The 16,891-nt window shown below is 34.8% G+C and overlaps 1 protein-coding gene across 1 annotated transcript in view; it reads right to left on the minus strand.

Moving 5' to 3' along the window:
• CHM (CHM Rab escort protein) overlaps window positions 1-16,891 on the minus strand; it is a 219,472-nt gene that overhangs the window by 33,053 nt on the left and 169,528 nt on the right. Inside the window, exon 12 of the mRNA XM_062183692.1 lies at window positions 14,694-14,790. Coding sequence (XP_062039676.1) covers window positions 14,694-14,790 — 97 coding nt within the window. The remainder of the gene's footprint in view (window positions 1-14,693; window positions 14,791-16,891) is intronic.

Here is a 16,891-nt window from a genome sequence, read left to right on the forward strand (position 1 = left end):
TGCAGAGTGCATGCCCTCAGTTACCAGTCTTGTGTGATTGCAATAATCTCCTGCAGCATACACTTAAGTCAGAGGTCTTCAAATTGAGATGTGCATGACACCCATGGGGACTTTTTACAAGTATAATAATTATGAGGGAATCATTCATATAGTCACCTCTCATTCTTTTACTTCAGTAAGAGATAATTTTTCCTTCTGATGTTTAATAATTACTTTAAAATCATATTTATGATGTGGAATTAACTGTCTATAAATAATTACATTAATTCAGAAAATTTTTTGAGACAAGCTCTGTCCCAGGAAATTTTTAAAAAATTTCCATGTCTTTTAAGATGGGTGATAGTGAATATGAAATATCACTGATACTTAGATTCTATTTAATACATTTAAAAGAGTGGTATTACCATTTTATTGCCACAAATCCACACTAATGTTAGAAAATACATTTTATGCAATTATTTGAACCTTGTGATAAAAAATGGTGTATGTCAACTTGGAAGTGGTCAAAGGGGTACATGAGTAAAATGCTTGAAGACCTTTGGCTGGCTATAAGGTAAACTCAAGATCAACCTATAGAACATGTTGTCACATTTCTACTAATATTTAACTCTCCATGTGAAATACCTCTTTGCATCCTATGATATTAAGTCTTCTTCACTGAAATAACACGTTCACTACAGCTAACAATCATCACAAATTAGGCCACACAGGGCCAATGCTTTCCTGAAAGTACAAATGTACTTCAAAAAGTTTGTGGAGAGGCAGGATTTCAATTCTAGTCTCCCACATGGGTGGTAGGGACCAAACTACTTGAGCCATCAATGCTGCCTCCCAAGGTGCACATTAGCAGGCAGTTAGAAAAAGAAGAAGAGCTGGAACTTGAAACCAGGCATTGTAATATGGGATGCTAGTGACCCAAGTGGCATCTTAACTGCTGCCAACACTGGTCCTGATGGTAGTTTTTAAACCAAAAACTGAAGGGAATGCAAATGTGATTGTAAAACCCCCCAAAAATGCTTGCTTAAAAAGGTAAAAAATCTATTCCTCAAGCTTCTGAGATTACCACACTTAGCACATGTAAGCAAAATTGTTCCAAGTGCATTTAAAGAATTCTCATGTACAGGCTAGTCAACAACTGTTTTGGCTGGGCAACCTAACAAGGAATACATAGTTTATGTATAAAGGGATCAACCTGACTCAGCTTTTCTTTCATATAGGCATAAAGGTGAAATGTATTTTTTAATGTAATGTAGCACAATTAAGGACACATGACTGTGTCAATAAGCTAAAAATGTCACAAACACATTTTCTTTATGCTGCTAGGAGAGGAACTGAGTTTGATGATGTATGGCAAATTAGTTGCTTTTTAATCCAAACATGAAAAAGACTAGAATAATGATTTATTTCCCCAAAAGAACTTAAGGGGAAAAATCCTAGAATGTCAACTTAGGATCACAAGGAAAAATTAGTTTCCTTGTAAATCTTGTAATCTGTGCTTCATAACAGTACTAATAAACATAATTTAAAATGCTAAATTTTCAGGAAGCAAAAGACGACAAAAGGTATTAAGAATTGTTTTAAACCATTATCTAAACTTCTTAACAAGATTGTAAATGCAGAGAAGAATTTATAATCAGCACCTGCATAAAATTCTGGATTATACATTACTATATACAGGTATGTACATATATATATATATATATTCATATTCAAATATAGGATCATATCACAAATAACATCCTACAACATCAAATCCCAGAATAAAACAAAACCCTGATGAGTGTATACAAAAAACATTTCAAAATTCCTAGATTATGAGTAAGTCCCATAACGAACATGAACTTGAATGTCAAGTGGAAGGACTGCAGAAATAATATTTTGTTCATTTACAAATGCTTTTAAAACAAACTCCATATCAACTTCAATGGAGTATGTAAGATGAGAAAAAATAAACATAAGGTATTTCTTGAAGAATGAACTGTTCACAAAAAGACTTGTGTAGCTTTGAAAAACACAATGAATCAATTTTAAATATTTAACAATCTTAGTAACTTGAACCAAAGTAGCTAAGTGGAAGAGAATTTAAGTTGATTTATAGATTGAAAAAGTATAACTTCACATTAGAAAAGATACAATAATTAGGCTAGCCAGCTTAGAAAAACCTTGCATTACTGAATAACTGTGACTTCCCATCAGTGTATCAAAATACCAGTTTAAGCAATATTGGCTTCTATTTATATTTTCATTATAGCAATACCTCACTTATTCAGCAGGCTGTCACACATGGCCTAGAACCGGGAAGTGCACCTCTAATCCTTGCCCCCCAAAAAAGGCTTTTTAACATCCAAGGTAGATACTACAATATTCACAGACTAATGCAACCACTTGCTCAGAATTTGCTTATTACTTACAATTTTAACAAGCTTGGGAATCTTGTTTATTGGCCCTATGCAGATTAAGAGCAGAAAATAAGGGGGAAGAGAGGACAGTAGAAAATGCTGTCAGAAAAAAGCATCCTGCCAGCTGAATGAAAACAGCCTAAGAGAAGGAATGCAGGAAGACATATAAAATGCAGACATAAGAAATCAAAAGCATAAGCGCACAGGGTCATTTAACACTGGAGCAAACAGGCCTCCATAGGCCTCAAGGGCATCACTAGATTATAATGGATTATAATAAATAATGTTCACAATACCAAGTTAGAAAACGGTAAAATGTCTAGTATATTCAGTATAGGATGGCAAGGAAATATGTGATATGTGCTAGAAAGATAATCATTAAAAATTGATAAAAATAAAATTTTAGTTCCAAAAGGATACATTTCAGATATATAAAGAATATATTTTGGGAGATCATAGTACACTAGGGAGTGCTAAACGACATATGTAATATTGAACTGTGTTCACACAAGTATTTCTAAAGAACTTTCAAATCTTCCTTATCTAATCTCATTTCTACTGCAATGAAAATTGATTTAATAAATTATCTAAAACCTTTTTATTTTGAACAGAAGGTATCCCTGGATTCTCCAGGAGATAAATCTGCTAGAGGCTTCTGTTACACAGAACTGAAAATTATTCTGAAACATATGAGGCACAATCATGGACCCAATAAGCCCACGAAGACATTCTCCAAGGATATTCACTCATGTTCTAGGAACACGTCACTGTTTTCTAGAGTCTTCTCTAACTCTAGTGATTAATTTTGAAGTAAAAATCCAGTAGTTACTGAGTACTTATAAGTGCCACACACTGTTCATATGAATTTGATGTTGGCAACAATCCTGGGGTAGACACTATCATTATCCCTAACTTAAGAAAGTTGAGGCACAGATTAAATAACTTGCCTAATGTCAGTTAAGTAGTAAATACAGTGGTCCCTTGGTATCTGTGGGGGATTGATTCTAGAAATGGTGGTGGGTACCAAAATCTGAAGATGCTGAAGTCCTTTATGTGGAACGGGTCAGTATTTGCATATAACCTATACACATTCCCCCATATACTTTAAATCATATCTAGACTACTTATAACACCTAATACAATGTAAATGCTATGGAATTAGTTCTTGTACTGTACAGTTTGGAAAACAGTGGCAAGAAAAAAACTATACACATTCAGTATAGTGGCAAATTTTTTCCAATTTTTTTCAGTCCTCCATTTGTCGAATTTCTAATGAAGAACCCCTGGAAACAGAAGGACAACTCTAAAAGTTGAGAGTTGAATGCACTCTTTGTTTACTAACACTATGAGATAGTGGGCTGATGGAATGCATCTCTTTTTATTTATCTTGTAAGTGTCTTTCATATATACCATACTTATATGACAAGAAAATACACTTCAGTTCATACTAGTATTACAAATTCTAAACCAAGGGGCCAGCACTGCGGTGTAACTGGTAAAAGCTACCACCTGTGACACTGGCATCCAATATGGCTGCTGGGTTGAATCCTGGCTGCTCCACTTCAGATCCGCTCCCTGCTAATGCACCTGGGAAAGCAGCATAAGATGGCCCATGTTGGGCCCCTGCACCCACATGGGGGACCTGGAGGAGGCTCCTAGATCCTGGCTTTAGATCAGTCCAGCTCTGGCCACTGCAGCCGTTGGGGGAGTGAATCAGTGGATGGAACATTTCTCTTTCTGCCTCTCCGTCTAACTCTACTTTTCAAATAAATAAATAAATAATCTTTAAAAAAAATCCAAGTGAAGCAAAATTTAAGGCAATGTGACATCTGCAAAAAGTCATTATGAGAGTAAAGAGTGAAAGTGAATTGTAAGGTATTTTTAGTCTTAAGCACACTGTTGGCCCCACATTCAAAACTACAGTGCAGCATTTGCGTAGCACAAAATGCATAGCAAAAAGGATAAAAAAGTATGATTTCGGAAAGACAAATTAGAATTGTTGAACAACTGAAAATGCTGAGATAATTATAATTGTATATTATTACATGATTTCTAAAACATTAACATAAGTTCTTCTTTAATAAATTTAAGGTATCATATTCCACTGATTGTGATACCTTAATTGAATAATATTTTATAACATAATGTTTCATGATATTGGTCAACTCTGAATTACACTGTAAAAGGTGGCAAATTTCTACTATGCTCTCAATGGGAAGAAATGAAAGTTCTTTACCGATTAAGGAATGGGTGAATTTGTACAGTATTGAATGGAAGTAAAGATAAACTGAGTATCAGAATTGGTCAATGATTACTTAGTATATGGTTAGTGAATAAATTAAAACCTTAACTAGCTAAGAGGAGAGGACCTGTGAAAAATTTAAATTACCTCACCTCAAATTTATTTGAGTTGGGAAATACCTTCAAGATCAGTACATTTTTTTTAAAAGATTCATGTATTTACTTGAACGACAGAGATAGAAAGAGAGCCACACAGAGAGGGAGAAGTCTTTCATCTGCTTGTTCACTCCCCAAATGGCAGCAACAGCCAGGGATGGGCCAGGCAGAAGCCAGGAACCAGGGAATCCATTCAGGCCTCCCACATTAGTGGCAGGAGACAAAGCATTTGGACCATTATCTTCCCAGGCACATTAGTAGGAAGCTGGATCAGAAGTGGCACAGCCTGGACTTGAACAAGCACTCTAATATGGGATGCCAGCATCCTAAGTTGTGGCCTATCCCACTGTGCCACAATGCTGGCTCCTCAGTACATTTTTAAAATAAAAATATATCTTTACATATAAAGTGCTGTGACTAATAAGAAAATGGACTATGCTAGATTTAGTTACACTGGAAAAGTAAGTTTCAGTGATCTATTGCACTACATGGTGACCACAGTTAATAATCATATATATTCCCAAACTGCTAAAAGGATAAAATATTTTAACATTCTCACCACAAAAAACATGATAAATCGGCGAGATGATGGATATGTTGATCAGCTGGATTGAATCTTTCTACAATGTATACATAGGTCAAAACATCACATTGCACCCAATGAATATACACATTGGTAAACTTAAAAAAACTATAATGAAAAGCAATAAAATTAAGATTACAACACAGGCATGAAGGTTTAAATTTCTACTATAAAATCCCATTCCCATCTTTTCTCTAAATGCCATACATTTGTAATGAGTACATCTACAAACAGCTAATTTGCACATGGAATAACAGATCTTGAAAATGTGTTTCTCTGGGAAACAACTGAACTTAATCACCAAAGCTCACATCATTTACTTTCTATAAGCTCCATTTTATCACCTTTGAGGAACTGGTATAAGTTACAAAGTCTCATTGTTATATATTTTGATTATGCTTGATTTACTCAAGTAAAACTGCATTAGTTACAGTGGTTGCCAACATTTGTCAAATGATTCTTCCAACAGGAAGAACGATGGGTTTAGTTCATGACTTTATCATTATAGCCTCAATTTTTAGAGCAAGTGAAAGTGCTTGGTTCCACTCAGCTGGCAATACCAATTACATGCCTATCACTTACTCAATAGGACTGAAGTCTAGTAATTGTATGAAGGGAAAACAAGTCACAATAAAATCCATTTAGTATTAACATTTTAAGCAACATATAAAATTTATACATTTAGAATTTACACATTTTAAATACATTGTTTTCTGAGTTCTATAAAACTGCATGATCATTAACATTTTAACATAGTATAAATATAGAAAATACACAAAATAGCTAACTTACATATATAAAGAACATTTGGACAGAAAGCTATAAAGTCTTCCCTTAAGAGCTATAATTCAAACAGATTCTTCTGAAGATTCATTTTTTTCCCAAGTATCAGTAATAACAAATTCCCAACCCCTTTCTCTAAAAGGTAGGCTCTTATACCACTGATAATCCAATTCAGTATTTTTGGTATTGGGTGCTTGACCTGTGAAATAATGGAATTATGTTTCTAAATTATTCTGTGAAGAAACAATTATGTAAACTTTAAAAACCTATTCTACTGTGTTCAGGCTATGCTTTATTCAAAAAGTTCAAGATAAGTGACAATACACTTAAAAGAGAGCTAGGCATAAAACTGCTTAGGGAACAGAATGATTGCATAACATTCTGAACTAAGTAATTTGCCTGTAATCAAGGAGCTTCAAAAAGGAAAATAAATGAGCTGGGAACAGTTTTGAATACATGGTATATTCACTTCTTTTTCTTTCTTCTGACTTGAAACAGAAAATATAAGAAGGTAAGAGAAAGGCTGGTTTAAAGGCTTCTGTGATATTATCAGACTGGTTCTGTTTCAGAAGACGGACTGAGAACAGAATAACTTGCAACTAGTTGTGACATCAATGGCTTTCATTTAGGGCAACAGCAGGAAAATACACCATTAAAGACCTTTAATGTTGGAATTACAAATTGCTCCTAAATGTCTGTGAAAAGGCCCAAAGCATAGGAAAGGGAGGAAGGGAAAAAAAAACAAGCCAAACTTTAATTAAGTAATGAAAGCAAGTAAATGATAAAAATGTCATTTTCTATCTCAGTACATTTCTTAAATTGTGTTATATATTACATCAAACATTAACTCTAGTATAACTATTAAGTAGGACTTTTAAAATAATGCATATTATTAAGGAAGAACACATAAAAGATTTAATAATGGACATGAACTTCTCTCTTACTCTGGAACAAGACACAATATAAAAAATAAATTCAAATTTATCTTTTTCAGTCAGCCTTTCTGGTTTAAACCTTACTATGGAGATCAGAGAACCAAAGCAGGTCCATCTCTCTATACTGCCGTTTTTGTTTTTGTTTTGATAAACTGATTAAACCACAAAGATTTGGGAGATAATTTTATCATGGAATAAACGTGAGAAAGCTGGAGATGGAGAGGGTTTTAGAAGAAATAGGACTGTATCCATTTTGCTTAGTTGCACACATTATCAAATGTATGCAGAACTAGTGGCTTTTTCCACACACACATGAGAAATCTGGGACTCTGAAGGTATTTGATTTGTATGGAATCTTTCAAAGTCATTTAGACTATTTCCTAATGAAGCATTATAAATTTCTAATAAAGTAATCAAGATAAGAAATTAAACTTGTCCAAGGTCAAACAACTAGAGGTAATTCTGTAGACTCCTGGGCCAATATTTTTCCCACTATACCTATATTATTAAACTTCCTATAAATTCAAGCTACAAACCGATTCACACAGCATCAGATATACACAAAAAATCCCCAAAACAAAACAAAAACTTATTAAAGTAATTCTTTGTTTCAATTTCATGATGTATGAAAATAGTGTTTTAAATTCTTTTTCATTTGCTAGTGGGCAAAAGGTTTATAAACTTTATTTTTAAACTTTAAATTTAGAAAATGATACTTTAGAAATAAAACTTTTCAAATGTGAAATAATTACATAAAGCTGATTAACAAATCCATCACCTCACAAACTTGATTTTTGTGGGGAAACATTTAAAATCTACTCTTTCAGCAATTTTGAGTAAATATATCAAAATATCACATTGTATTTCATAAATATATGTAATTATTTGTCAATAAAAATAACATTTAAACAAACAAAAAAGAAGCAAGATTTTGCAAGTAGTTCATTTTCATTAGCCCAATAGTGCTAAGCATAACGTATTTGCTGAAGCACTTAGGACAGAAATAGTCATAACCCTGTTTCTCACATTGGACAAGAGATTTAAACTTAATTATGCTACAATTGCTCTGAGAAGAAATATAACATGGTGGTTAAAGTCTAGGCTCTACAGTCAGATTGCCTGAGTTCAAATTTGGTTTCTCCCTTATACCAGTTCTCTGACTTCATTGAAATCATTTACATTTTCTGTGTTTCAGTTTCTTAATACATGTTAGTCATCAATATTATTAAAATGGAGTCAATGTTAACCTAGAGGAAAGTTCAGGGTTCTACCTAAACAAAGGAGCAAAAGCCTAACTGCACAAATGAGTTAGGGAAAGACAGGAATGGGGATAATATTCAAACTAGCATTTGAAGGATGAGGAGGCATCTAACTGGCTGGCAAGGCCACTCGAGGTTAACAAACAGTATGTGCACAGGCATAAAGGGGAGACAAAACACAGTAATATTGAAAAGAACAATATTTTTCTATAAGTAGTATCCATAACCCAGTATATTAGCAACATACTACTACTACTACTACTGCTACTACTAGCATTAATAGTTACCATTTATATGTTTGCCATTTGCCAGGCACTGTGTTAAGTGACTTATAAACACTGAATCTTTGCAGCCCTAATTCAATTATATCTACTGCACATTGCATGTGGTAGGAACTGAATAAATATTTGTTGAATGACTCTTCTACAGAATGTTAGGATGTTGCTTTCTTTAGTGTATTATGGAAGAAAGCCCATGGTTCTGGGGTTGGCACAATGTTTATAATTTATGACCAGGAAAAAAGTATACAAGAGCTGCATTATTATTCTTTTTAAAATTTTCTTCAGTAACAGGATACAGTAGACTATATTGGTCCTGAATCAGAAGAAATTATGCTTGTATTCATACTTTGCCACTTATGAAAGTAGGTGATCTTAGTAATGTAAATCAACTTCCTAAACTATCTTTTCCTAATCTATAAAATGAAGCTAACAGCACCTACTTCATAAGGTAATGCTAGGAACTGAATAAAATAATGAATGGGAAGTGCCTAGTCTATTACCTAGCTCCAGGCAACTCTTCAATGATAGGTATTAATATTACCATATCTCAAAGATAAATACCAGAAGACATCGGGCAAGAGATCTGGCCATCTCAACTTCCTTTTGAGTGGGCCTAAAGACGACCTAGAGTACTGACTCCCCTCACCTGGTTGACTGACAGTCCACATGTGCAATGCAGTGTGAACAGAAGAAATATGCTTCATCACGAACTGTTTTAACACAGGATGCCAGGGGGCATACTTCATCCACAAGAGACAATCTCCTACATTTGGACATCACAGAGATGCTCTTCCACCAGTGCTTGCCACACAACATAGTACTCTGAAGGATTTAATCATGTGAGGGAAGTCCTTTGATCCCTTTACAGTGATTCAATGAATAAATATAACTGACAATAGAAAGTCACTACAACAAATACATAGATGTCAAATGTATCTTAGTGTTTCTAAGAAGATATTAGAAATCAAATAATGTCAACTATCCGTGAGATGCATATAATAAATATGCTATTACATATAAAAGAGAATGTGAACCTCACAGTATCAATTCATGATGCACAACTACAGAGCATAAATGATATGCTTTGTCTCTTTTATCCAGTAGGAAGACTTCTCTAAATTAGCTGACATGAAGAAAGTATGAGGGATATATATATATATATATAGAGGGAAGGAAGAAGGAAGGAAGGGAGGGAGGGAGAAAAAAAATCCTGATTATAAGAAAGGAGTCAGGGGCTGGTACTGTGGCGCAGCGGGTTAAAGTCCTGGCCTGAAGCGCTGGTATCCCACATGGGTGACGGTTCGAGTCCTGGCTGCTCCACTTCTGATCTAGCTCCCTGCTAATGTGCCTGGGAAAGCAGCAGAGGATGGTGAAGTCCTTGGGCCCCTGCACCTGCATGGGAGACCCGTTAGAAGCTCCTGGCTCCTGACATCGGATCTGCTTGGCTCTGGCCATTGCAGCCATTTGGGCAGTAAACCAGCAGATGGAAGACCTCTCTCTCTCTCTCTCTCTCTGACTCTACCTCTCTCTGTGACTTTGTCTTTAAAATAAATCTTTAAAAAAAAAAAGAATCACATGAGAAAGGGCTGGCTTACTTAAAATCAGTCACTGATTAGTATCTTGCAGGACAATTTGGAAAAGCACATTAAATTTCAGGAAGTATGTAATGTGGTAGGAATATTTAATAGAAATGAAGGAGGAAGAAACATGAGTGAATTTAATGACCACTTGTGACATTTATCTATTGTAGCAGCTTGGAAATACTTGAATTCAACTAATCAAAATTATAAAAAACATCTGAGATAGTATGCCAAGTTTTGATCACACTATAACACTTGTCTTTAATATGATCTTTCTGGAATAAATGTCTGTTTTAAATTCATATTGTAGAAAAATCAGATATTCAAAGTTAACAAAAAAAAACCTAAAAGTTATCTGTATTCTAACTATTTAGAAATGATGAATGCTGCTACTATTTTGGTATAAACTCTTTGGAATCTTATTCCTATAGATGACCCTATAAATACACATATGTGTGTAGGTATAGATATATAAAAACCCACAAATATATTCACCCTTCACAATATAAAATTAGTTTAAAAAATTTAACTCATATTATAAAACTTACATAAGAAAATCTATTACCTTTATAATTAACATGAAACTGCAAAATCTCTCGCATTCAATTCTTAAGGCTAGGATTGTCTCATACTTCCTGAAACACTCCTACATCATTTTAGACCACAATGATCTTTTCCTCATTTAACACTCATTACTTGTATGAGTTCATCAAAAAGTTCAATGAAAATGTGAACTTTTTAATTCTGTTTTTCCATGAACGTTTTAAAGTACTGGTGTACATTAAGTTTATAATATCTTGCTTTACTGTGTTTTTTTTAATTTATTAATTTGTTATTTTTTTTTCTTCCTCAGTACACTGAGAGCTTCATGGGATCAAAAACTGTTTATTTCTGTGTGATTTCCAAGAACTATAGTAATGCCCTGTTACCTATACTACTTTTGTAAGCTATATTTTAAAAAATGTTTAATGAATTGAGAAATATATTTGCAACACATAAGACTAAATACTGATGCCTTTAATATTTATAGTCCTCTTTTAAGTCAGTAAGAAAAAGGCAACATGGGGCCAGCGCCGTGGCTCACTTGGCTAATCTTCTGCCTGCGGCGCCGGCACCCCGGGTTCTAGTCCCAGTTGGGGTGCCAGGTACTACTCCCAGTTGCTCCTCTTCCAGTCCAGCTCTCTGCTGTGGCCTGGGAAGGCAGTGGAGGATGGCCCAGGTGCTTGAGTCCCTGCACCTGCATGGGAGATCAGGAGGAAGCACCTGGCTCCTGGCTTTGGATCCGCACAGTGCCAGCCGTGGTGGTCATTAGGGGAGTGAACCAACAGAAGGAAGACCTTTCTCTCTGTCTCTCTCTCTCACTGTCTATAAATCTCTCTGTCTCTCTCCCACTATGTAACTCTTCCTGTCAAAAAAAAAAAAAAGCAACATAATAGATAAGTGAAATGTATAAGGGATTCACAAAGAAGTACAAATATCCAATAAACATTATTGAACAATGTTCAAAGATACTTTCAGGGGAGTGGGTAGTGGGGGCACTTTGACATATATCAAAAGTCTTAAAACTCTAGATACAATGGAACTTCCATTTCTAAAAAGAAAGAATAAAGGTATTTTTCCTGAAAACAGCTAAAAATCCTGGACACAGTATATAAAATGAACACAAGAAGACTCAAAGGTAGAAACAAGAAAACAGACTAAGCACCTTGGAACCAAAAGAACAAAATGGCAGAATTTCCTGGATTTTCTTTTTTGTGTTGTTTATCCAGACTGGGAGCTAGGGAAACTGCAACCTAAAAACAACAATGGGCTCAGATTTTAGTAGTGCCAACAAAAGCCTGCTCTCTCTAGGCAAAGAGCAAGAAAGGGGCAGCCTAGCAAGACAGAAAACTTTGAGAGGAGAATTGCTGTACTCCAGCCAAACATTACAGAAAAAATAGAGGTTTCACTGGTTTAAATGTTAAAAATGCCACATCTATGCAATGTCCAACTTAAATTGGACATTGCATAGAAAATCAATTTTTTAAAAATATCATGTAGGATCTCTGTCCTTAATGTGCTGTACATTGTGATTTAATGCTATAACTAGTACTCAAACAGTATTTTTCACTTTGTATTGCTATGTGGGGGCAAACTGTTGAAATCTTTACTTAATATATACTAAACTGATCTTCTGTATATAAAGAGAATTGAAAATGAATCTTGATGTGAATGGAAGGGGAGAGGGAGCGGGAAAGAGGAGGGCTTCGGGTGGGAGGGAAGTTATGGGGGGGGGAGGGAAGCCATTGTAATTCATAAGCTGTACTTTGGAAATTTATATTCATTAAATAAAAGTTTTTAAAAAAATGCCACATCTATAATCATTGAAAATGATATTATAGACATGAAAAAAAGTTTTTGTTCTATTAATTTTTTAAAAACGTAATTTATAAAACAGTGTTCCATTTTTCTGGAAATACTTAAGCATGGTTAAAGGAAAAAGAACAGAGAATCCTACATAAAGAGTACTTATCATCTCCAGGTAGGGAGATTACAGCAATTTTGCTATTTTTTGTATATATCTTCCAAATTATCAATATTGAAAATATATTATTAGATTAAGGATGCAAAATATATCACATAGAAAAATAATTTATAAATTCAGTGCATAAAAATTCACAAAATGTAAATATAAACTATGATGAGTACAGTTTTATATCTAAGAAGCTAACACAGATAAAAAGACATGAAAAGAATGGCTAATGCAACAGGAGAAAATAACAGTAATCATCATGATAAATATTTATCCAGAAGACTCCTGAGCTACTTTTCCAATGGAAATTTGAGATCACAGCAATGTTGAATGAGTTTTCTGCACACATCCAGCTGACTTTAAGCTCCCCTCTTTTCTCCATCTAACCATGGTTTTTCATGTTTTAGTGGTAGCTTCAGACTTTCCCATTTAAGTTTTCTTTTCTCAGTCTTGTGATTTTCAGAATTCTTATGACAGTTTAAATAACAAGATAAGTTTACACAAAAATTTTTTTTGCTAGCTAATGATACATTTCTCTCCTATGAATCTCTAGAATCTACTATTTGTTTGCACCTCTCTTATAAAAGACTTTCACAATCTGCCTCTTAAAGCTACTTCTGCATTTATCTGTCCAACCTCAGTGTGTGAGTCCCCTAAGGGGGGACTGTACCACAAAAAAACGTTTAACTATATGCTGCACTCCATTAATAAACCATCTTGTTACATTAAATAAAGAAATAGCTCAAATCAGGTATCTCAGTTTCTTTGTAATGCCTGCAATACAAAGTGATGTGTATTGTGGATTTGTGGATTCCTGCTTACTGAAAGATCCTTAAGAAATATGGTGTAGGAGGCCAGCATTGTGGTATAGAAGGAAAAGCTGCTGCCTGTGATGCCAGCAGCCCACATTGGCTCCACTTCCAATCCAGCACCTTGCTAATCCACCTGGGAAAGCAGCAGAGGATGGCCTAAGCGCTTGGGCTCCTGTACCCATGTGGGAGACCTGGAAGAAGCTCCTGGCTCCTGGCTTCGGATTGGCCCATTTCCAACCACTGAAGCCATTTTGGGAGTGAACCAGCAGATTTAAGATCTCTCTCTCTCTCTGTAACTCTTTCAAATAAATAAATAAAACTTTTTTTCCCCAAGAGAAATATATTGTAGAAGGCATGACATCCAATGTATTACAGATACATATAAGAAAAGGAATGGACAAAGTAGTCCAAAAGGTTAGTTTCACACACACATAAAAAAATTGAGAATCTAATATGAAAAAGGTTCAGTAATTGCATTTCGAATTCAAGGTAAGTGCCAGGATCTGAATCTGTGTCCCTCACAATTCATATGTTGAAATCAAATTCCCTGTGTAACAGTATTAAGACTTGTGGTCTTTTGAGAGGTGACTGAGTCATGAAGGCTCAACCTTTATAAAAGAGGTCTAAGAGAGTTTGTTTGCTACTTCTGTCACGTGGGGACACACAGAAGGTATCACCTATGAGGGACAGATGCTGAATTTGCTGGTGCCATAATCTTGGATTCACAAGCCTCCAGAAATACGAGAAATGAGTTACTATTGTTCAGAAATTACATAAAAGGTATTCTGTTATAGCAGTCTGAACAGACTAAGACAAAAGTTAAAGAAAATTAGCAGTAAAGAAAATATGTTTTGCAAAAGTAGGATTCCAACAAACTTTACAAAAATTGCAGGAAGAATTAGAAAAGTGATAGAAATTCCTTTATTGGAGAAATTAAAAAAAATGTCTGCAAAGATTTAGCCACAGAAATGTTTGGAGGCAAAAGAAGGCATGGGATGACTTATTAATGACCATACATTTGTAGGAAAAAGCACGGTATAAAACTCTATATAGGAGAATCTCCATAAATCCAACCTTGAAAAATGTAATAGCTGCCCCCTTCAGATCCTAAATTAACATAGAAAACAAATAACCAGAGTCTACTCTGCTTACAGGTGCCTTTCATGCACGTCATTGTTGAAGAACACAACTCAATGACCCGAACAGCAGAAGTTCCTGGTTCCTCTGCTGGCACTGTCAAAATGGAAATCTAAAAAACAGAAACAAAATATCAGACATAGCTGTTAGATCTCCTTGCCATTCTTCTATCATCAGAATGCTAACTTCCAAATTGAGTGTCTTTTTTCAAACATCCCTTGATGTGTGAAAAAAAATCTGGCTTCTGAGAATTTTGAAAGAATTTTGAAACACATAACATGCACATGTGTCCTGATATCCAATTTCTGCATTATTTATATGTCATGTTCATATAATTATCATAAATATTTCAAGCATTTTGGCATTTATTAAATCACTCACTTAATATTTCAAAGGATGAAATTATGATTTCTTAGCTCTGGAATATATGGATTTCATTGTATTAAGTCATATCATATTAAATCAGTCTGATTATTCATAATGACTAAAAATATAGAGCCCTAAAAATTAAAGATGTTACTAATCACAAAGATATTGAAACAAGAGGTCAAAGTAAATATAAACTAAAACATCCCTAAATGAATGGTTTCAAATTAATTTAAGGACTCAATGAATAAAACCAGAAATTATTACTGAATACTGTTGATTGATATGCAGTATTCTATCCTACTCACTACTGACAAACTATATGGCTTCATATTTAAAAGACTTTAAATGACCCTTCGGTTAATACTTGTCTGTAGTTAATACTTGTCTGTAGTCTAAATTTCTAGCATTAATCCTCAATCTGTTCTCCATTCTGAAGAAATTATATCCTCTCATATAGGGAAAGGCCCATTTGTACTTCTCCTTGTAAGTGTTATGCTTTAATTCGGGGAATGGTAAACTGATGGCCCACAGAAGAAATACCTATAATACGTTCTAAAAATAGAAATTATTTTGATAATCACTACCACTCTACTTGTTGGGGTTCAAGATGCCTGAAAAACTAAGTTCACCTTTCTCTAAACCCTCTTTGCCATGTTCATGGTGAAAAATGTTGCACTTAAGCATTAAACAGAAAAGCACTACTAAAACATTGAATGCCATGAACTGAAAACGTGACCATTATTTTACACCAACATTTAAGAGCTTTTACGATTCTTACAGCTATCATGTTTTAGCTATCAATAACCTCTCACCAGATTTCCTGCTTTACCTGAAATCTGTTTCAGATATCACTAAGATTATAAATGTCATTAAAAGAAAATTAGCTCAGGGCCAGTGCTGTGGCACAGTGGGTTAAAGCCCCAGCCGGCAGTGCTGGCATCCCATACGGACACTGGTTCTTATCTCCACTGCCTCATTTCTGATCCAGCTCCCTGCTAATGCAGGTGGGAAAGCAGCAGAGGATTGCCCAATGTGGGAAACCCAGAAGAAGCTCCCGCACCCACATGGGAGACCCAGTCTTAAGAAGCTCCTGGCTTCCGATTGGCTTGGCTCCAGCTGTTGTGGCCATTTGGGGAGTGAAACAGGGAATGGAAAATCTTTCTCTCTGTCTCTACTCTCTCTGTAACTCTGTCTTTCAAATAAATAAAATAAATCTTTAAGAAAGAAAACTGTCTCATACCTCTTATACCAACTCCATAATATTTACCTGGACTTACACTTATTCTTTCCTTGTCTAAGTCTCATCATTCTATCTATGTTTTTTTTTTTTATGTGAGAGTTTTTATTTAAAATTTTTCTTTATATAAATGTAACAAATTTTATGTATCTCATACATACAGTTTTAAGTACATAATGACACTTCCCACACCATCCTCCCACCCTCCCTCACTTCCACCCTTTCTCCTGCTTTGTTTCTTATTTTTCTTTTAATTTTTGTGATGATATACTGGTTTTTTTTTCTTTGAGAACAAGTTTTATCATTAATCAAAAAAGCACCTAAGGAAACAAGCAATGGAGTTGGACACTTAGGCTTATTTAAAACTATCTATGTTTTAACAATTAAAAGAGTCTAAGAGTGACAGGGAGAGTGAGAGAAGAAAAAACTCCCCATAGGAAACAAAGGCAGGCTGGATGTACACTTTAGATGGATCACTCTGATAGCTGGGTGGAGTCTGAAGGAGGTAAGAGGAGCAGGACAACCAGTTAGAAGGCAGACAGGATGAGTCCCATAAATGGAATAGACAGAATAAGGACTGAGAGGAAAAGCAGAATGACGCAACTTT

Source organism: Lepus europaeus, chromosome X (assembly GCF_033115175.1).
Source record: "Lepus europaeus isolate LE1 chromosome X, mLepTim1.pri, whole genome shotgun sequence".
In the NCBI taxonomy this organism is placed as follows: domain Eukaryota; kingdom Metazoa; phylum Chordata; class Mammalia; order Lagomorpha; family Leporidae; genus Lepus; species Lepus europaeus.